Genomic DNA, 23,460 nt, shown 5'->3' with positions numbered 1-23,460 from the left:
ATATATACATAGTTATAGAGGGATGTAGCTGCTATACGCAGGCGCAGGAAAAAGTACTATGTAGAAAAAAGACTAAAAGCATTTTGGTACTATGGAGGGTAGAATTAAAGGTGATTTATTTTCTTCTTTTTAAAAACAAGATTAAGTGTTATCACTGATTTTAAAAGAACAATGTTTAAATAAAATGCTTCCACCACGCACTCAGCAAGAATGAAGCTTTTCTCTGTTATATCTAGGCATCCACCTCTGTAAGCTTCCTAGAATATAATTCATTACATAAGTACCCATACTCAGTAAGCTAATGGTGAGACAACAGGATGGATTTTACCAATCGGAAGGTATGTTGGTGATGGTGTGACAATCCCCAGTGAGTTCCACCTCCTGATACCTGTGACTTTGTGTAGTAATAATGAATAAGGCTGACCTGTGTAACCAACAGGATACTGCAGAAATGATAGCATGTTATTTCAGAGGGTAGGTCTCTGGGGGAAACTAGTTGTCATGTTGTAAGGACATTTGAGCAGCTTTGTGGCAGCTCCTCATGGCAAGAAATGGAAGCCTCCTGCCAACAGCTAGCACCAGCTTGCCAGCCTCTTGAGGACCATGTAGGAAGCAGGCCCTCCCACCTGTACTGTCAACACAATGATTGTAACCTCATGAAAGACTCCTGGCCAGAACCATCCAGATAAATGGTCTAAATTCCCGACCAACAGAAACTTTGTGAAAAATGTTTATTGTTGTGTTGAGCCTCTACGTTTGGGGGTAATTTGCTACACAGCACTAGATAACTAAGAACAGAAGCACTGGGGTGTTCATCCTTAGCGTGGTCACTTTAGAGATAAAGGTGGCCACATCCTTTGCTGACTGCTGCTGGTTATTAGGATGGCATTTTGGTCATATCTGTCCTCCACTTCTGCATTGGTTAACTTAGGGTTCAGTGATTGACAGATCCTTGTAACCTTGCCGGGTGTCTGATGCTTGCATGTATGGGACAGGCACTTGTGAGCCTGGCCCTTTCGATAATTCCATCTCAGGCCCCAAAAGGGCAGGAATGGGAAGAAGAAGAGAACTGCTTACTCTTAGTTCCTACTTGCCAGACATCACTCTTGTTTTATTATTAACTGCCCCTCTCCTCTCCAAAAAAGGAAAAGAAACTGGCATTTCATAGACATTATTTTATTCAGATAATAGTAATTAATCACCATCATAAATAATGTACAGTTTAAAAATTTCTCTTACATGTGAACTTTATGAGCAAGTAAATATTTTCTCATTTGGGGTTTTCGTTTTCTCTGCCTGGATTCAAGAGCTTTATAATCTTTAACAATCCATGTGCATTTAAAGTGTTTGAGGTTTCAGTATGCTGTTTCTATAAACCTAAAGAAAACACATGCAACTTTTTCCATTGCGGGGATGATAACATGTTGCATTTTTTGTGTGTATGAACTGGAGCCTGACTTTTGACCAGTTCCTGAAGAATCCATGTGCAGCTCTGATTATTTCAATGAAGAGTTGTTCCTAGTTTATTTTACTATTTTAAAAAATTTTTCTCCTTGGAGCTGTTTTCTGTCTTTTAAAAATGCTGGACACAGGGCATGGGAGAAGGTGGTTGAAACTGGCTTAAATGCTTCAGATGTCCACTCAGTGCTCTGATGTCACCTGTGGCCAGAGTTTTGCCCTGCCTGGTGCCTTAGGTGGTTAGCAAATACTGCTTAGTGAACACATTTTACTTTTCAAAGTGTTCAGAACCTTCCACAAATACTGTTTTTTGTTTGTTTGTTTTACCAAAAATATCTTTATTAATAATTACCAGAGAAATCCAAGGAGAGAAAATACAATGTCTTGAAACCTATATAATTTTATGAACCAATGTCACACCAATAAAATTAATAAAATTAAAAACTTGAAAGTAAATTTAAAAGGCCTTTGAATAGTGAAAATGGCGCCATTATCTTTAATCATCTAGGCCTATTTGGTAACTTTAGATTCTTAGTCTATTTACTTTACACATAATTCTTTTGGGCTTGAATCTGTTTTTCCCAGTCCACATATGCAGTTTCGTTAAATTCTCCCTATGTCTCAAAGGAGACCTGCATTGATTTTATTGATGGGATGCAGGAAGCTGAGTCACATGAGATCTAGCCCCCAAACTCCTCCTTTTTTTCCTCTATTTCCTTGACTTTACCAAACTCATCCAAATACATCTATAAACAAAGGCAAAATTCAGGAGCATCTTTCTCCTGCAAAGTCTTAAGCAGTAATTTGAGAAATGGAGTTGCTCCTTTTAAAAAATTAAACCTCCATTCTCCTTATTAGACACACGAGTGTGATCATAGAATGTGCTTCGTGAGAGGAAAGAGAAGGGCTTGCTGCTATAACACTGCATTTCTTGATGCTCTGGTCTCTTGTGGAATAAATGATAAATGCTGGCTTTCCTGAGATTTTTGGGATGATATGAGAGCCTTATGGCTTGAAATATAAAAGAACATCAGGAAAGAATTTGAAACCAAAAGGCACTCTAAATTCCAGGAGAGCCCGATGGGACAAATGAGAGAAGGAAGCTGACAGGGATCTTGAGAAGACATGGAGCCACCTCTCAGTGGGTGCGAGCTGGGTCACTTGATGGTAGGAAATAGAGCTGACTCTAAGAGGTTTCTAGGTGAGGGATGGGCTGTTAATACCTCCACTGGTAATTCAGCTTTACTAGCTGGAACTTGTTCTTTTTTGGAACTTGTGTCTTTCTAGGTTAACCCATTGCTTACTTTCCCCCACACCTCACTGGAGGTGTATCTCTTGAGTTCTGACACTTGCCATTTTCTGCAAACTCATTATAATACACTTCAAAGAAGTTATATTTTAAAACTTGATTATAGGTCAGACCATATTGTAACTATACTCTGTTCTTAAAGAAGAGCCTGAGAGTATGTCAGAAATAAACTTTTAGAATTTAAAATTCATATTATCTAAATGATTGATGTTAAGTTGTTGTTGAAGTTGTCTAGATGAACTGTATACCCTCCAGGAAGATAATATTTTACCTTTTTAGTCTCATTCATTTTCTGTCTCTACCTCCACATGAGCCTGTCCCTGTCCTGCCGCTTGCATCACCCCAGCCCCCCGACCCGCATCACCCCATTTCTCCTCTGCTCAACCTACGTTCCCAGAGAGAATTGATTTCATTTCTTTTCAGTATATTTTGGAGTTAGAATTAGTAGACTCTCCCAGGCACAGGCTTCTCCTCGTTGTCTTTTCCCTTGGCTTTCTAGGACAGCTCTTTTCTCCAAGTTTGGACTTAGCTTCGATAGGATGGCTTATGAGGAGAGGGAGGAAAAGCTGACGAGACCCCAGCCTTTGTATCATGGGTACTCTTTGAATTTACTATCAGAACTACACCTATAATGAGCCACATCCTTCTCCAAGTTCCCGAGTGAGCCAGGGCCTTATCTCTGGTTTTCCTGAGACCATACTTTGAGTTGTGAAAGCATTTCTTGATTTATATTTCTTTGATTGCATCTGAAAAGGCCTGTTGGCCTGACAACAGTTTCTATGGAGATGATACTTGTGGTTAGTGCTGTTGGGCAGTCACCAGAAAGCATCAGGTGTTTCTATATTCACAGGGTAGAGCAGATTCTGTTATAAAGCACATGAAAAGTGAATCACTCTAACCTTGTTCTCTCCTGATTATAGTCTGATGATCTATATAAACACATCCCAACTGTGTAGTCATTATAATTTGCCACTGCTGTCTTTAATTTTCTAAGGATCTGGAACTTGAGGTACTTTTTTGAAGAACAGATATTAAAAATGACATTTTAAACAATTGCCCTCTGGTCTGATTTATATATAATGCTGACCTGTCTGATTGACAGGAAGAAAAATGGATAAACCACTGTTGAGAAGTGACCTAATCAACCTGGCTATGACCACTCTTAGATTCTTTTTGGTAGGTAATAATCACCACCGGAATGTTTGAGGTGGGTGAGGGTTAGTTATTACCCCCATTAGCTCCCTGCCAGATGTGCTGGAACAGGTGTCAGACCTTGCTCTGCTGTACAGGATTTATTAAAGGGACATGCATTAACAAGCAGGCACAAAACATTCCTACAACTTGTTCCGTTAACTTGCTAAAACCCCAGTGCTCAAGCAGATGCTGTATCTTTTAGACTTATAGGGTGTATGGCTCAGTACTCAGGACACTTAACTACTAATCACTCCCCAGGCCTTAAAAAAAAAAACACTAGGATAAAGAGTAGAGAATGCTACTTCTTACAGCTGGTTATTTGTCAATTTTATGGAAGGACTGGTTAAAAACTTTTATGAGCCCAATAAACTATTGATATACATTCAAAACAGAAGCCTGGTGGCTTTAGGAATAAGGAACCAACTGAGAGACTTTTATAGTTTAGAAAATGGTCCTTATGATATATATAACCTCAATAATTCAGGGAACCATGTAAAATGTTGAGATTGCCAAAGTTTAATCCATCATCCATTCTGAACTGGATTTACTTTGTACTTTGACCACCTAAAATATGGGCTCTCCACTTGCTCAAGGTCACCTTGTGAAAGAGAGCTGAGTGGTTGCTTTGCTATCTCCCTTTTGGCAGAGACACTGAGACCTTGGCCACATGGCCTGGCAGGAACTGACATGTCAGGAATGGGCAGCCTGTATTCTAATCTGGACCCATACTCCAGAGGCAGTGATGCCAGGGGCTTCGTTATCCACACCTTGGCATCAAGCCATGTTATAACACAATGAATGTCAGAAGTGGATGTTCCCTCATGCAGGAGCCTCCTGCATGGAAGGATGGGAGTTTATTATCTTTAGGTCAGACACCAGCTGGGCATGCTGAGCTGCCTGTCAATTTGGGACACCTTATTAGAAGTCGGATTTATTTACAGTCTGGTTTGCTTGTAAAGTATGGAATTATTTTAAACATTACAAATAAATATCAAGAAGCCCTTCACAGGTATTTCAATGATAAGATGTCATCTATTTGAGCCATGCTAATTTCCTTAGATTGCATATATCGTTCAGGTTTACCTCTTCGGAAATTTTATGGAATCCATAAAGGGTGTCTGTTTTTGGAGGAAAGTGTTTTACTAGAAGGTTTTCAATATGGCAATGAAACATTGTTTGAGAGGAACAGGATAGGAATTAGAGCAGGTTTCTTGTCAGAAACCATGCAAGCAAGGAGAGAGTAGAAAATGTTTCAGGTGTTGATAGAAAAACCCACCAATTTAGAATTCTAGTCACTGAAGTTACCCTTCAAAAGTAAAAGAGAAATAAAGACTTTCTCAGACAAACAAAAACAGAATTTATTGCCAGCAGATCTGTCTTGCAAGAAAAGTTAAAAGAAACTCTTTAGGCAGAGGAAAATGATATAAGTCAGAGCCTTACATCTCCATAAAGAAAGGAAGCGTATAAGAGAAGGAATAAATTAAGGTGAAATATATTAAAAAATTTTTCTTTTTAATTGATCCAAAAGTTAACTGTTTAAACCAATAATAGTAATGCTATGCTAAGTGATGATAGCATATGGAGAAGTAAAGTAAATGACAGCAATGTCACAGGGATGGGAGGGAGGAATTGGGAACACTGTTAAATGAGACATGCACTGTAGGTGTTAATACTATAGTGCTATTTGAAGGTGGACTTAGTTTAAAATGCATATTGGAAGCTCTCGGGCAATCATGGAAAGTTTTATAAAGAAGTATAATCAATCTACTTAGAGAGTGAGCACACATTCCTGAAGACGTGTTTATCTGCTCCTGTTTTAGATAACAGTTGTTTCCATTGCATATTTCAATTCTTCATCAGATTACTACTTTGAGAGTGATATGTGATATGATATGTGTCCATTTATGTGTTATTTCTTTGCTGATTATTGGACACTGTACTGTAAAGTATGTACTTTGGTTTGAAGAAATGTAACCTGGTGGTCCAAATGGGTACAATATCTTTTGTTTCAGTCCTTCAATAGTGTTTTGAGTATTAACATCTACTACCCAGAATGCAAAGCCCAGTCCGGAGCAAATATTTGTTTAATAGCCTCCTGGATCTACAGACAGCAGTCATTTCTTTTTGCCAGCTGCATGCAGGACCTTCACCTGGGGAATCTGCCCCATAGCTGTCTGCAGTCTCTTTCTTGTTGATAGACAGGATAGTCTTTGTTCACATTTTGTGTTTCAGAGGATGCAAGAAGAATATATTGACAATCAGCCCATTTCTGTATGGCTGTACCTCCCCTGTGTCCATTGGTATCATGGAGCCAGGTAGCTATCCCACGTGAGTACACCAGGGTATCCATCTGTTGGTTTCAGTCACCTTCTGATCCCAGAAGAGGGTTCTTTTTATGGGAATTAAATTTCTATTGTGGCTTCCATAGGTCTGTGCCGGTCTTCCATTGCCCATCGGCCTGAATACATGACAGTCATTGACTACTGCCCTTGAGTCTGTATACGCCCAAACTTCAGCACTCTTGTTGTTGTCTAATTCTTCCATCATTGTAATGAAAACAGTATGCAGTTTAGGCCACTGAGCCGATTTATTCTTAACCTTCTTTAATCAGAGTTTTTCCATCAATTGGTTGTGGTGTGGTAGCCTTCTAAACCGAATGCTGTCCATTTATCTTGAAACACCATCTGTAAACCAAGCAGCTCGATTGGGAGTCTTCATAGAGTATTGCCCATGTATGAATAGGACCTGGCAGCTCTTTAGGTGGTTTTAAAATTGGCCCCAGGAGAAAACAGGCTACCCATTCATGAATATAATGAGTAAGTCCTTGCATGTCTCTGGTAGCATATTTCTGTAAATACCATTTCTATTTTAGTGTGGCATGCCTCTGCCTTCCCATTGGAGTGTTTTTCTCCATCATGACCCAAGATAGTATGGGTATTTTAGATTTCAAAATTATTTTTTCCCTTTAGCCATAGGGGCAATTTTCTTTTCTTTCCTTTTTCTATTATAGTTGACATTCAGTATTATTTTATATTAGTTTCAGGTATACAGCATAGTGGTTAGACTTTTATAATTTATGAAGTGCTCCCCCCATAAGTCTAGTACCCACCTGGCACTACGCATAGTTATTACAATATTATTGACTGTATTCCCTATACTGCACTCTACATCCCCATGACTACTTTGTAACTATCAATTTGTACTTATTAATCCCATTACCTTTTTCATCCTGACCCCTGACCTCCCTCTCATCTGGTAATCATCAGTTTGTTTTCTGTATCTGTGAGTCTGATTCTGTTTTATTTTTTTATTTATTTTGTTCTTTAGATTCCTGTATAAGTAAGATTCCTGTATAAGTATTTGTCTCTCTCTGATTTATTTCACTTAGCATAATACCATTTAAGTCTATCAGTGTTGTCGCAAATGGCAAGATTTTTTTTTCCCACCCCCAATGGCTGAGTAATATTCCATTGTATATAGGAACCACAACTTCTTTATCCTGTTGTCTATCGATGGGCACTTAGGTTGCTTTCATATCCTGGCTATTGCAAATAGCGCTGCAGTGAACATAGGGGTACATTTATCTTTTAGAATTAATGTTTTGGATTTCTTTGGATAAATACCCAGAAATATATTGCTGGGTCATAAGGTAGTTCTATTTTTAACTTTTTGAGTCCCCTCCAAACTTTTCCAGAGTGGGTGTACCAATTTGCAATCCCACCAACAGTATATGAGGATTCCCTTTTCTCCGCGTCCTCCCTAACACTTGTTGTTTTTTGGTTTATTTATGATAGCCATTCTGACAGGTATGAGGTAATATCTCATTGTGGTTTTAATTTGCATTTCCCTAATGATTAGTGATGTTGAGCATCTTTCCATAGGTCTACTGGACATCTGTGTGTACTTTTTGGAGAAATGTCTGTTCAGATCCTCTGTCCATTCTTCAATTGGAGTGTTTGTTTTTTGAGGTGTATGAGTTCTTTATAAATTTTGGATATTAACCCCTCATCAGATGTATCATTGGCAAATATCTTCTCCTATTCGGTAGGTTGTCTTTTCATTTTGTTCATGGTTTTCTGCACAAAACCTTTTTAGTTTGATGTAGTTACATTTGTTTATTTATTTTTTTTGTTTCCTTTGCCTGAGGAGATGTGTCAGAAAAAATATTAAGAAGAACAGTTCTTAATATTTTCTTAAGGGTTTACTGCCTGTGTTTTCTTCTGTTTTATAGTTTTGGGACTTATGTTTAAGTCTATTCCATTTTGAGTTTATTCTTATATATGGTGTAAGAAGGTGGTCCAGTTTCATTGTTTTGCATGTATCTGTGCAGTTTTCCCAACACCATTCCAGTGAATACTTCATTGTATATTCTTGCCTCCTTTGTCATAGATTAAATTACCGTATAGTATGGATTTATTTCTGGGCTCTCTATTCTGTTCCATTGATCTATGTGTCTGTTTTTATGCCAGTACCATGCTGTTTTGATTACTCTGGCCTTATATTATAGTTTGATATTAGGTAGCGTGATACCTCCAACTTTGTTCTTTCTCCCTATTGCCATGACAATTTGGGATCTTTTATGATTCCATAAATATTTTAGAATTATTTGTTGTAGTTATCTGAAAAATGTCATTAGTATTTCAATAGGGATTGCATTGAATCTATAGATTGGTTTGGGTAGTATGGCCATTTTAGCTATGTTAATTCTTCCTATCCATGAGCACGGTACATACTTCCATTTATTTGTATTTTCTTCAGTTTCTTTCTTCAATATCTTAAAATTTTCCAAGTACAGGTCTTTTAACTCCTTGGTTAAATTTATTCCTGGGTATTTTATTTTTCTTTGATGTACTTGTAAATGGTATTGTTTTCTTAATTTCCTTTTCCAATAGTTTGTTATTGGTGTATAAAATGCAATCGATTTCTGAATATTAATTTAATATCCAGCTATTTTACTGAATTCATTTATCGGTTCTGGTAGTTTTTTGGTGGAGTCTTTGAGGTTCTCTGTATATAGTATTATGTTAGCGCAAATAATGACAGTTTTACTTCTTCTTTTCCAGTTTGGATGCCTTTTATTTCTTTTTCTTGTCTGATTGCTGTGACTGAGACTTCCAATACTATGTTGAATAAAAGTGGTGAAAATAGACATCCTTATCTTTTTCCTGATCTTAAGGAAAATGCTTTTAACTTTTCTCCATTGAGTATGATGTTAGCTGTGGGTTTGTCATATATAGCTTTTATTATGTTGAGATATGTTCCCTCTTTTCCCATTTTGCTTTGAGTTTTTATTATAAATGGATGCTGGATTTTGTCAATGATATTTTTTCTACATCTGTTGATATGATCATAAGATTTTTGTACTTCATTTTGTTTATGTGATTTATCACATTAATTGATTTGCAGATATTGAACCAATCTTGCATCCCTGTAATAAATTCCACTTGATCATGATGTGTGATCTTTTTAATGTATTGCTGAATTCGATTTGCAAATATATTTTTGAGGATTTGGGGGGGCAGTTTTCATTAATACCCAATGGCAATCCTATAATTATCTCTCAGATGGAACATACCATATCACCATGTCTAAAAATTTTCTGCTTCAAAATTCCAGCAATTGCTACTTGGTGGTACTCACGGGCTTTTGCCATAAGCTCCAGGCTGTATAAGTGTAAAATCATATCTGAATGTGGATCCTAGGGCCCCAGACCATTGACTGAGCCACTATTTTTTTGCAGTTCAGACATCGTATGATGTTTTCAGGCTCCCATTCAAATATGGTCCTATTTTGGGTACTTTTATGGTTAGGAGCTAGCGATATTTCCAGATGTGGGATATGTATTCTCCAAATCTGAGCAATCAGACCAGGTTCTGAACTGTTTGCTTTGTTCCAGGGATACGCAAGGACAGTAGTTTACTTTACCTGTGGAATACCACAGATGGCTTCTGCCCAAGTTAGTCCTAAGAATTTTACTGTTTGGTTGGGCTCTTGAATATTTGCTGGGTTTATCTGCCAGCCTCTGTTAGCCATGCATGTCACCACTGCATTTAATTCAGCTCTAGTTTTCTCCTCAGTTTCTATTATGATATCAATGTAGAGTATACTCAGGACCAGCATTAAGTACAAATCCTTCCTAACCAGATTATAACAGTATGCTGGTGAATACAAATAACTCTGTGGCAACACAGTAGATGTAAATTGGGATCCTTTCCATGTGAAAGCAAACCACACTTGATTCTTTTGAGGTAGGTATTGAGGAAAAAGCGAGATCGATGACTGAATACCAGTCTCCTGTGGTTTGTATTTTTTTGCACTATCAAAACCATCTCAGGGATTGGTGATATTGTGGGTGCTACTATTTTATTCAAACCTTGATAATTTACTGTTAGTCTCCATGAGCTATCCATCTTTTTCACAGGCCACTCAGGGCTGTTTTATAGAACATTTGTTAGTACTTCTAACCTGTCATTAATTAAGGTGGTAATTTCTTTTTGTCTACCAAGTATTCTATGTTGTTTTAAATTAACAATACTAGGTAGGGAATATGTTTCCCAGTCAGACATAATAACCATCTCAATAATACATTTAGGTAAGGGGGACACAGCCAGTTCACATAAAGTCTGTCTAAACATTCCAGTTCTCAGCCAAACTTTTATCTTCATCTCATCAACCATCACATTCTTACATCCTCCCAGTCTAATTGTCACCCTTTTCAGGACCTCACCATCAGGTTTTGGAATCACAGAGCATTGGGCTCCCATGCCAAGGAGCCCTGGAAAAACTCTCTGGCCATTTTTTCCCACACATGTGCATATGGCCTTGGGGTCCTTAGGGGTTAGGCCAAGAGACTCTGGCTCCTTTATCAATTCTTATCCTGATTAATCAGTCATAATATCACCCCCGGTGATTGAGGGTCAGACTTCTCATTGCCATCTTGGCCTTCTGGCTTTTAAAATTCCTCCAAACTATAACACACAGAACAGATTTGTTTAGGTCCCTTCAGTGTTGGAGAACCCTTAAGGAGAAGCTGAGACAGCAAATCTGATATGACGTCTCAGACTTCCTTGGTTTTGCAGCAGTGAGGTTACATGGGGCTTATGTAGATCGCAACATTTTTCACGATGTTAATAAGAGAGGCACATCCAGTGGATGAACCTGCCAGTTGTAATAAAGCCAATCCAGAATGCCTTGCTTATGCAGCGTATCAGTCACTTCATCTGGGGCATTTAAAGGAGGGTCAGGATAATTCTCCTTCATGGTATCCACAAATAATGGCTTATTTCCAGTCTACTAGGCTGGCTGCCCGCTTAGGAGCAAGCCACTGTGTGTTTGCGTCATGTCAAACCATTTGTGATTTGTCAGTAGTAAGCTCTGGGTCCAGCATCAATTCAAACATACTCCTCCATTTTACAGTGTTCATAACCAAAGAGCATGCTTACAACTGATTTTAGTTACGTTATTCAGGAAGCTGGCACTATTAACCCACAGAATGAGATAGCTCCCTCACTTTATACCTCCTGGTTTCAGGTGCAGTATTTTCTTGGTTTTGCCCCCACTTCTTGTCACCTGGACTGCCTTCTTGGTGACAAAAGGTCATAGAAGTGCTGTCTGTTGTTCCAGGACAATTTTTTCATTTGGTAGTGGCCATGAGGTTACTGGTGGCCATAGCTCAGATTGCCCCAAATCCATGGTCGTTACAGTGCCAGGGTCTGTCCCAGCCCTGTCCTTTACTTTCATTTTAGTTAACATGGCTAACAATAACCAAGGGGTTGTCCGTATAGCCTGTTTCTCATTATTTTATATCCTTTATGTATTCAGTGAGCCAACTTCTTGAGAGTTAGATCCATTATTTCTAAATTTCATTGGTAACTTACCTCCAGCAGTGATCACAGTGCAGCTGCTGTCTATACCATGGATGGCTCATTAGCCATCACAAAGCTTTGTCCTTCTTGCTCCTTCGTCCTTTTCCCAAACAGTGCTTTTATCATAATTTAGGGAGTCACAGTTGTTCCAGTGAATCCCGTTTGACACTTCTCACTTCTGTGTTGGGGTCTCTACGACCACCTTTAGGCTTGATGATTTGCTAGGACTCCCAGCACTCAGAAGTAGTTATACTCATGGTAATCGTTTATTATGGGATATAGAGTAAAATCAAAAAAGGGAAAAAGCACATGGGAGTAAAATCTGGAGGAAACCAGGTGCAGGCTTCCAAGCATCCCTCAGGTGCTTAATCTCTCCAGCAGTGATGTGACAATATGTACAAAGTGCTGCCAACCAGGGAAGATTCCTCAGTCCTGAGTGTACAGGATTTTTACTGAAGGTCAGGTGAGTAGGCATACAGCATCTATCTGCATGACTGATCTCAGTTACTAAAGCTCCATTCCCCCCACCCCCCCTACCCAGAGGGAAAGCAGATGTTCCCCACAAATCACATTGTTAGTATAAACTGTTTGGACAGACACACAGCCAGTGTGATGCAAGGCCTCGGACATACAACACTGTTATCATACAGAAGATTCCAAGGGCTCAATTCCCAGGCATGAGAACCAGCCTTTCTTGAGCATGTGTAGGATTTGAGCAACCCAGACTTGTACATCTTATTAACCCTTTTATGTATACCTTGTAATTTTTTGTTGAAGGCCAGGCATGCTGATTAGGGCTTGGGTAAGGTAAGTAGATCCATAATATGAGGATTTATGTTAATTTGTTTAGAGTTGGGCTGTAGCAGTTGTTATAGCTAGAGGTGCCAGAGGCTTCAGATTTCCCCAGGGTCCTTATTTTTGTCTTCCTTCTTGACTTTGGGCTTCTCTAAGTGTTCTTCCTCAGAGAATGTCTGTTATTATGCTGGAGCCTGTTGGTGTGGTGGTAAGGAATGTTGGGGGTGGGGGGTATTCTATAATCTTCCCATTAAGTTTTAATCCTTCAGCCAGCTTGTGCCTTGGGGCTATTTTCTCCCCTCCATCTCCCTCTCCCTTCCCTGTTCCCTGCCTGCAGCATTCCTAACCTATTTTCTTGAAGCTCTGACCTCTTTTGACTATGTTTCTCCCCTCCCCCGCCCCCCAGTTTAGACAGGGAGCCTGGAGAGGGCAGGGCTAGAGTGGGAAGAATTCAAAGCTGAGATAAGACTCTACAAAGTCCACTTTCCCAAGAGTTGGCCTTTGTTATGGAGAAGTCTTTATCTGTAAACCTGTTTCAGTTCCTGATGGTAAGGCCCACAAAAGTGTGGGAACCCCTTTGATACTGTGGCCCCCAGAAGTTTCTCACTCTCATGCTAGTCCATACTGTCTCCAGCAGTTCATCAGCGTTACCATTGAAATGTGCCTACTAGTTTATGGATCCAGTGGCTTCTACTCCAGGTAACAAACCTTGGCTGTGTCTCTCTCCATATTTAGGGGTGATGGTTTGCCCTGCCATCTTAGTTCTCTGATAGGTCCAAGGAAGGTTGTTGGTTTCCAGTTTGTTCAGTTTTTTCTTTTCTTAAATTTTTAAAATTTATTTTTCAATTATAATTGACATATAATATATTAGTTTCAGGTGTACAACATAGTGATTAGACTTTTATATACTTTATGAGTGGTCACCCCAATAATGACTTCCAAGATCTTTAAATGTTTGTGCTAAAGCTAGAAGTTTCTCAGATCCCTTTTTTAAGTGACAGTGCCTGAGAACTGGTCCCTACAGAGTCACAGATGGTTTTGACAAAAGGATTCTGGAAGGAGGGGAGAGGCCAGAACATCCCAGAGATCAGTTGAAAACAGGAGTTGGTCACTTTATACTATTGGAGGAGAAATGTGGAAGAAGTAAAGTGCCAGAAGCTGAGGGAATCAGCCCCAAATTGAGGACTTCCTCCTCAGACATGTATAAAGCCAGATCTCTTGTTCTCTTTGTAAAGAGATGTCAGCTGGGCCCACAGGAGGGATGTGTGTTCTGTCATTGGTCTCTGGCCACAGGCGACTGTGTGAATGTGCAGGGATGGAGGTGTTGGCCAAAAGGAGAAGATAGATCTTCATACATCCTGGGAGAGACAGATGCTCCAGTATCCGTGGCACCATCCTCAGACGCTTGGGTGACAATTCTTCTCTTTTGTATGTGCGTTTGGGTTTTGTTGTTGCTATGTGCTCACCTCTGGCTCAGTTACCAAATTCATGGGACTAAGAAACAGCACTTTGTGCTTTTTGGGGCTTTTCTTAAAGCCGAATTCTAAATAAGAACTTGTACATTGAAATGACATCCCAAATGACTGATAAAGGAGCCAAATAATGCAGCCTGGAAGTGTGGGGTAGTAATACTGACCAGTAGGAATAGAAGAAGGGAGAGAGCCAGGCAGATGAGTTCTCCTCTTTCTTTTCTTTGGTCTGCACTTGGGCGAACTCTTTTTCTTTTTGCTTGCCTGGGGAGGGCCCACGTGCAGAGCAAACACCTCCTGGGCAAACACTTATGTCATTGGTAAGCACCATGTAAAACATTGGGGAGCCATTTGGCCTTGAATTGCTTCCAAGTCTTTTCTTCTTTTTCCTGAAGCTTCATTCTTGTCACTGTGGATCTGTACTTCCTAAGAGAAGTGTCAGCATTCCACTATTTACTGCAGGCTCTGTTTCCTGGAGGACCTAGGCTGAGACACATACTAACATACAGAAATTACATTTGTATTTACCTGTATTTACCTGTATTGAGATAACACTTAAAGTTATAAGCATATTCTCCATTTTAATTATTCCTCTTTATCATGATTATAACTGACTGCAAAGTATTTTGTTATATGAATATACTAACTTTTTTAGAAAGCCAATCTCCTATTGTTGGGCATTTGTTTTCTTTTTCTTTTTTCTTTTTTCTTTTTCTTTTTCTTTTTGCAAATGCTGTAGTGTTTGTCGTGGCACATTTATTTTTTTGTATACACCTTTGCTGATTTCTGTAGGATAAATTTTTAAAAGTGAAATTCCTGTTATATTTTCTTACATATATTATTAGATATTGCCAATTAGCCTTCCAGGAAGTTTACAGTTTACGTTCCCAACAGCAATGTGTTTTTGCCAATATTGTGTGTGCTTTTAAAATCTTTGTCAATTTTGTAGCTAATAAGTGATCTAGCTTTAATTTACATTATCTTTTCTTAAATGAGGTTGAATCTCTAAACATATTTACTAGCTGTCTCAATTTTGTGTGTATCTGAATTGCTGTTCCTATTCTTTACCAATTTTTTCTTATTCTAATCAAAATGTTCTTTTTCTTATTGCTATATGTCTTGTCTTTCCTCCTCCATGTTCTTCCTTTCAGTGGACCATGTCTTAGGCCTACTCATAAACCAGATTAAAGCAGAAAGTCTTGCGGAAGAGATTTCCTCAGTAGTTGAGCCACCACAATGCAGACTCACTTAGTTCTACAAATATTTATTCAGCATTTTCTTTTTTGCCAGGCACTTTCTAGACACTTGGGATATAGCAATGAACAACAAAAAAAAGATACATATGGAGCTTGTATTTTGTGTGTTGGGGTGTGTGAGCTTGGGGAAACAGTGCAAAAACAGATAAGTGTGTCAGATGGTGAGGAATGCGATAGAGGAAAGTAAGTTGGGGAAGGACAGGAGATTCTTGGTAGGCTGCATTTTTAGGTAAGCCATTTGGGCCAAGAGCTGAGGGAGGGAGGAGCCATGTGGAGGTCTTAGAAAGGCACACTAGGTGGAAGAAATGCCCCGCATGGCTCCTAGAGAAGGGCAGTGCTGGCTAAATTTGAGAAACAGATGGAAGTGTGGCCTGTATGCGGGGTGTGAGGGTGGTGATGCTGGTGGGAAGAAGGTGAGGGGTAGCCAGGGCCAGGGAATGTAAGGCACCAAATCTGAACTGCTTTAGAAATAAAAGGAACGTGGATTGCAGAAGTATCTTCTGATAAAGGAGCAAGCACTTCCCAACTCTGGTAGCCCACGTCAGACTTAGTGAAATAGAGAAGAAAGAGGAGAGGTACATTATGTTCATAATACATAAATACGGTGTTTTGAATGATGGGTTCATAATCTTTTGACAGTAATGAAGACGATACTTGTCTAGAATTTGAGAAAACTTGTTTTCAGAAGAGTGTTTGGACTTCTGCCTCATCATTCCACATCCAAGGTTGTTAAATTAGTGATTTCTACCTTTAGGCAAAAGGCCATTCCCCAAGGAGCAATCTAATGCCAGAGGTTTCAAAGAGAGCAAAACAGAATATCTCTTTACCTCTTTGAGTTAGTAAAACTCATGCTATCTATCTTTGAAGCTACATCTCAGTATAAGAACATATTTCCCTGATTCTCAAAAGATGTTTGTTCATTCAGTAATTAGTTTGTTCATCTATCAAATATTTATTGATTACCTGATATACAACACACAGTAGTGGGCACTGGGGATGTAAAGATGAACAGAACTGACACAGGGCCACTTCTCACTGATTGTTTAGACTTGTGGGAGTGGGGCAGAGTTCTCCAAATAATCCTACAAATAAGTATTAATTATAAACTGTGATAAGTGCCATGATATGTAAATACTAGGTGTCATGAGAGTGTGGATCGGGGGAACCTGGACTCATCTGGGGTGTCAGGAAAGCTTCCCTGAGGAAATGAAGTTGAGCTAAAGAGTGTTAATAAGGTGAAATGGATGGGACGAGCATTCCAGGAAGCAGGAGCAGCATGTGCAGAGGCCCTGAGAGAAAAAACAGAACAGGGTAACTCTCAGGTGTTGTTATATAATGTTAGGGAAAAGTATCATAGTCTTGGTGTATGTTACAAGCTGTTTAGTCATCTCCGACTTCTGGCGGCCCTGCGAATGAACGATGCCCACAATGTCCTGTCGTCAGCAGCCCTGCTCAGCTCTTGTAAACTCATGCCTATGGCTTCTTTTATGAAGCCAGTTCATCTCATATTTGGTCTGCCACTTTTCCCGCTTCCTTCTGTTTTTCCTGGCATTGTTGTTGTCTTTTCCAAAGATCCTTGCCTTCTCATGGTGTGCCTGAATTTACACATAGTTAAATACACTTTGGATCATAAACAATTACTGTTTAAGCATCTGGAGAGTCACCTATGTGGAACAGTCTATCTTAGTATAATACAGATGGCCCCCGACTTATGATGGTTCGATTTAATGATTTTTTGACTTTGTGATGGTGGGGAAGTGATATGCATTCAGTAGAAACCATACTTTTTGAATTTTGATCTTTTCTTGGGCTAGCAATATACAGTATGGTGCTTTCTGGTGATGCTGGACAACACAAGTGCGTCATAGCTTTTGGTCAGCCCGCGATCATGAGGGTGAACAACCAACACTCTACAGTGTATTCATTGTGTTCAGTGATTTGCCCAGCTATGGGTTAATGTAAGTGTTCTGAGCACATTTTAAGGTAGGCTAGGCTAAGCTATGATATTCAGTATTAAATTTATTTTCAATTTATAATATTTTCAACTTATATAACCCTACCTTAAGTTGAGGAGCATCTGTAGATAACTAAATGTTATTTTTATTGTCTGCTTTTCTAGTGTTTGTCTTTAGTTGTGATGCATTCACAGAAATTACCTAAGCAAAGATCTCTTTTGTAGGGAAGTAGTGTGTTTAATTGGACAACAGGTGTACCTGGGAGGGAATGCCAGCAGAGCGCTGTAGTGGAGAACTCAGAAGTCGGATTCTCTTTGGCCCTTGACGGGGCGGGCAAGGGGGAGCTGGGAATGGCATAACATGTCACAATTGGAGCCAGCAGCAGCCAGGAGGGGATGACCGAATGAAAATCAAAAATTCAGAACCCTCAGAAAGCATTACAGACTGTTATGGTAATTGAAATTAGAAACATTGTGTGTATTTTTAATATTCTGCTAGGAAAAATACTGTAACCACATTAATGTTTAATGCATGGACAGTAATAGAGAGCTGCATGGCTCTCCATGGCCCTGTTAGTTCTAGTCTTGTCCAGAAGAAAGAATTGGGTTCTATTTTAGGTCTGTATTTGGGAACTGGATCCTCCTATGGAATGAGACTCCGAGGGCTGAGTTGCCTTTTCTATATGTACATGGACATTTAGTAGAAGAAAAATGGTTTTCTCTGTGTTATTCCCCCTCCCTCTTGTATTATGTTATGTGCAATTTTCAGGGGTTATACACAGTTCAGTAATTACAAATTCTTTTACCAGTTTTCTCTCTAGATTTTCATAGAATCAGCTATAGACTTTCTTTAGGGTTGGTCTGTTATGGACAGGAAAAGGGAGTGGAATACACATTAGTCTTTTTTTCATTTTTAGCATTCATTTGAGCAGACTACAACTGAGATTTTAGTTTGCTTATGGATTAAAGTTATCCTTATCACTAGGTAGATTTATTTGGACAGTGGCATATGGGGAGGGCCACGGGAGGCAGGAAGATGTATTTTGTCACTAATATTGTTTAGATTTGTCAATGCATGTTGACAATAAAAACCAGAATTTTGTTGTTTTAAAACTATCTAGACTAATGCTGTCCAGTAGAATTTCCTGTGATGTTGGAAGTCTCCTTTTGCACTGTCCAGTATGTTAGCCACTTGCCACTTATAACTAATGAGCACTTTAAGTGTGGCTAGTGTGATTGTGGAACTTTAATTTTATTAAGTTTAAATTTATTTTTTAATTTATTTTTTTATTTTTTATTATGGTGACATTGGTTAATGAAATCCAGTAAGTTTCAGGTGTACGATTCAATAGTAAGTCATATATATTTTGCATTGTATGTTCACTGCCCATAGTTGGATTTCTTTCTGTTACGACATATTTGACCCCTTTACCACATCTACCTCCCTTCTCCCCTCTAATCTCTGGTAAGTTTAAATTTAAATAACCTCACATGGCTAGTGGTCTCCATATGGGACAGTGCAGGGCTAGACAGTGCCCCACATTGTTGCCTGTACCTGGGGTGGATTACGCCCATCCACCCGTGGGCCCCAACACTTGGAGAATCTCACATCTGATAGAATATTTTGGTGTCAGAGTGGTGAATAGAGGCAGATAGAAGAGATTGTGCCCCTGTCAAAAATTACCACCTTGCTGCTTATAACTTATGGTGCCATGATGAATGAGTAAAAGATTATGCTTTTATTGAGTGCTTACTGTATACCAAAGATGTGTAAACCATACCCAAACTATGCTCTTCTTCACAGTTTATTCTTCAGTTAGTATACATATTGGCCAATACAAGAGCTGGATGGAGATTTCTCTCTTATGTGCAATTAAATGTTAACATGATAGCGATGGCAAGAACTTAGATGTTTAATTATTGGATGATTTGTTTGTCAGTGATAGAGTGAATAAATTGGTTTCTAACCTCTTACAGGAAAGTCTGTGGCACATGGCATGTTGATGTTTTCATCAGCCATAAACTCTCTGTATCTTTGCTTCCTCTGACCATTTCTCAGATTGTATGCCTTTCATTTGGGGCATTTGGGGCATTTGGGGCAGACTTGTGGAAGAAGAGGCCATCTCCCTTGCCTTTATCACAGTCAGCTGGTTTCACCAGGGCTAGAACAAGCACCTACTGGTGGAGAGGGTCCTTAGGAAAGAGGACAGATACTCTGTCAGCCATTGAGGTCAGTAGCTCACAGCAGCATGCTGGAGGCAGGATTGGCCAGGTTGGAGTCAGGAGGAGCCTCACTGCTTGCCCAGAAGACAGGGCTGTGGCTCCAAACCTGGACTCTTAGCAATTGGCACTGTTGGCCTAGAAGTTATGTTTACTTTTATAAAACCAACCTGACAGCCTTCTTGCCAAGCAGGATAGAGCTGCACATGAATTAACCAACACTTCTTCTGAAAATGACCTATACATTGAACTCTTTTAATGTGATATATGCTGCTTGTGCATTTGAACAGTTTCTGGAAACATTCATCTTTTCTGCTTTTAATTGGCACTTGAGTAACCATGACTCAAATTTTTTAATAACTGGTGCATTTAGTAACAAAATTATTCTTTGCTTGTCTTTTGACATTTTTGTGGTGGTTGGTGGTGGGTAGGAAGGGAGGGGGCATCTGTTCTCATGATTCACTTATATCAATGAAGAAAAGTGGTCAGTGAATGACATTGTTTTCCACCAGGTTATGTTTTAATTCAAAACTTGCATCTTCAGCATGAATCATGCTTATTTGATTAATTTAGTTTCTCTTCTTGCTCCTGCGCTAAACACCTTGAAAATAGCAACCTTAACATCACCATATATTCAGTGCCGGTGTGGTCCTCACACAGGGGCAGACTTGTGCAGGAGTAATGCCTGTAGCAGGGATCTGAAACATGTCAGTGAAAGGCATGGTCTTGTGTTAGAAATTAGGATAGCTTAGACTTACGCTGACCAATAGGGTAGTCATCAACCACAGGCACCTATGGAAGTATAAATTCATGAAAATTAAACAAAATTAAATGTTTTTCTTAGTCCCACTTAGCCATATTTCAGGTGCTGAGGAGCCATGTGTATCTAGTTGGTACCAGACAGTGCTGACATGGGATATTTCCATCATGTGGAAAGTTCTGTTGGACAGTGCTGTGGTAGGCATTTTTAGAATGAGCTTTATTTATCCAGTCAGCAGATATTGATGAATATCTTCTCTCTTTTAGGCCCCGTTCTGACCACAGGGACACTGTGAGGAATAAAGGCAAGGCCTGGCACTCACGGAGCCAGCGTCTTGGTGAGGAACAAGGTGCAAGAAGCTCACCCAGAAATTTCCATGTAATAAATATCAGCACTTTTGTGTCTGCCACTCCCGGGGAACACAGAGATGAAGCTGGGGCTACTGTCTCTCTCATCTCAACAGGGAAAAAAGATAATTAAGCAGTGTGTTTTACAGAAGAGGAGAATGATTAGTACAAAGAAATTTAGGCTAATGCTTGTGTTGTGGTTAGTCCTTTACCCTCTCTGAGCCTCATTTTCTTCCTTTTAAGTAGTGAGGTTTTAGTATCTGTCTTACAGAGCAGTGGTAAGGGTTCAAAAAAAAAAAAAAAAACATTTGCAACTCATTGTTTAGCACTCAGCATTAAATAGAGACTATTACTACTATAGCCTTTTTCTGTAATAAAAATGATTTAGGAGCTTAAAGAGAACTTCAGCTGGAGGAGTGGGGAGTAGAGGCCTTTTCTGGGAATAGGAGCAGCAGGGTCAGGTGCCGCTGGCCTCTCACTGTCTATGAGAAATGGCTGCCCTGCCCAGTAAGGACATCCCTCAGCAAAACCCCTGTTTCAGTAGGACACTTTGCAGACTCTTATTCTGACCATGTTTTTACGTATGTTGTTTTGATATTTATACCCAGTCTCTGTTGTCCTCTGTATAAAGAGCACATCTCTACTCATGAGTCTTTCTTAGAGTTTTCCAGGAGTGAGAGGGATGTGGGCATCACTTCCTGTCCGGCGCACTTCCCCACCACTCAGAACTGTGTGTCTTTGAGCAAGTCACGTCACTTGTGTCGAGAACAGTCTCATCGTGGGTGAAAATGGGGATGACAGGGTCTTGCCAAGATGAGGAAAGATGATGCTTGCGGTTTTCCATGTCTGTCCCCAGGTCTTGTTGGGTCTTCTCGCCCCTTCAGGTCACGCTGACCCCAGGTGCCCACTCTAAATTTGGGGGGCCTGTAGAAGTAATTGAAATACACATTAGCAGGGAAATTCACTGGAGTGAATAACATGCTCTAGCACGCTAGAAAAGCGTTACTGTGCCCTTCGTTGAACTATACTTTTTTTTACTGCTTTCCATTAAAAATTAAAACTAGAGAAAGTATAGTTTAATATAAAACAGGCATGACACCCTCTTATCTGGCTATAGAAGCCTCAGGAAGATGCTGACTGAAAGACATTTATGAAAGTAACCTCTCTCATTTTGATACAAGCCTTTTTTGAGTAAATTTCTAATCGATCAAAACAATTTTGGATGACAAAGCAAAAGGTATTGTCTCCATGATGTATGGGGGTGTGATCTGACTGAACAGCCTGCCCTGCATGGATGACCAAGGTTGAAGGCTTGATCTGTTACTGAACACTCACATATTTCTAGTTGTTCTCTGCTCCTCCCCTAGTTGTATTGAGATATGATGGACATATAACATTCTATTAGTTGAAGGTGTACACCATTATGATTTGATATATGTATATATTGGGAAATGACTTTATATTTGAAAGAATTTCAGACTTAAAATAAAGATGCAAAAATAGAACAAAGAGTTCCTGTGTACCCTTTGCCCAATTTCCCCAAATGTTAGTATCTCATATATCTCTAGTAGTGATCAGAAACACCAAGTTACCTAATACTATTAACTAATCTGCAGAACTTCAGTTGTCAGTTTCCCCACTAATGTCCTTTTTTTCTGGTCTAAGATCTATCTGATCCAAATTCTACATTGCATTTAGGTGTCGTGTCATCTCTTGAGTCTCCCTCAGTCTGGAACAGCTCCTCAGTCTTTGTCTTTAACGATTGCAACACTTGTGAGGAGCACTGGCCAGTTATTTTGTATAATATTCTTCAATTGGGAGTTTATTTAATGTTTCCTCATGAGTCAGTTTATTCATTTTGGCAGGAAACACTGCAGAAGTGATGCCATGCCCTTCTTAGTCCATCGTCGCAGGGGGCACCTGGTTTTGATGTGTCTTCTCACTGGGGGTCAAAGTGGTATCTTCTAGATTTCTCCACTGTTAGAGTTACTATTCATTTATTTATTTTTGAAAAAAATATTTCTTAGTTATGTTTTTTAAAACACAGATGCTTTTAAAGCAGTTTATCATTTGACCATTCCCAATAACCTCTACTGATACATTTAAAAAATAATTAATGTGCACTTGGTTAGAAAGTTCATTGGTACGAAGCACTGTACAGATGAAAGGTGACATTAAAGTAGTGCCTAATGCTATGAGGTAAACAAGCAACTCTGTTTTCTCATGGTGTTTTCTGGAACATTCCTGACAAAGGTCAGTACATCAGTAAAGCACAAGGTAATTGATTGTTTTTTAAATTCATTGTAAAATAAAATAACTCATGGAGTGTTGGATTTTCTTATCAGGGATTCTGAGCCCTACAGAGTTGCTGTTGTGGGAAGTGCCGGCATGGTGCCTTGCACGAGAACACAGCGCTGTCTGTGTGGGCACTCTGAGCCAAAGAGAGAATATGTCTCCTAACAGCTTGGCTTCATGAATTTCTGATAAATGAAGTATACTAACAAATGCCCTGATAAGGGGAGCATATAGCAGGTATCTTTAAAAACAATACAAATGGTCTTCCCTAAATAGGGTAGTTCTTAATAATTCATTATGTCATTTGCTAGATCTTGGCAATATCTTTTGAACATTTTAGACCTTTTCAATGACAGTTTTTGCCTTTAAGACTGTATACCTTTCCTTCATAGTGTGCATTCTGCAGACAGGTAAGAGCAGTAGAGCAGAGACACATCTCAGGGCCCTGGGTTCTGCTGCCCTTTGTGAGCTGAATGCTCTCAGGCGGTCCCTCTGGCCTTGGTGTGTCTGGGGGCACAGTTGAGATGGAACAACACAG

General features: G+C 39.5%; 1 protein-coding gene across 3 annotated transcripts in view; it reads left to right on the top strand.

Annotated features, from left to right (window-relative positions):
- The window catches only part of DTD1 (D-tyrosyl-tRNA deacylase 1), a 144,018-nt gene that overhangs the window by 60,274 nt on the left and 60,284 nt on the right, over nt 1-23,460 (top strand). Inside the window, exon 5 of one of the 3 annotated variants that reach the window (XM_025039816.1) lies at nt 6,194-6,276. The exons of 1 other annotated variant lie outside the window; for it this stretch is intronic. In XM_025039816.1, the coding sequence (XP_024895584.1) occupies nt 6,194-6,276 (83 nt within the window). Of the gene's footprint in view, nt 1-6,193; nt 6,290-23,460 lie in introns of all 3 variants that reach the window. One more of the 3 variants, XM_025039817.1, reaches the window with a different exon arrangement.

The sequence above is a fragment of the Pteropus alecto genome, unplaced genomic scaffold (genome assembly GCF_000325575.1).
Source record: "Pteropus alecto unplaced genomic scaffold, ASM32557v1 scaffold45, whole genome shotgun sequence".
Taxonomy (NCBI): Eukaryota; Metazoa; Chordata; class Mammalia; order Chiroptera; family Pteropodidae; genus Pteropus; species Pteropus alecto.
This window is presented reverse-complemented; position numbering and strand designations above follow the sequence as displayed.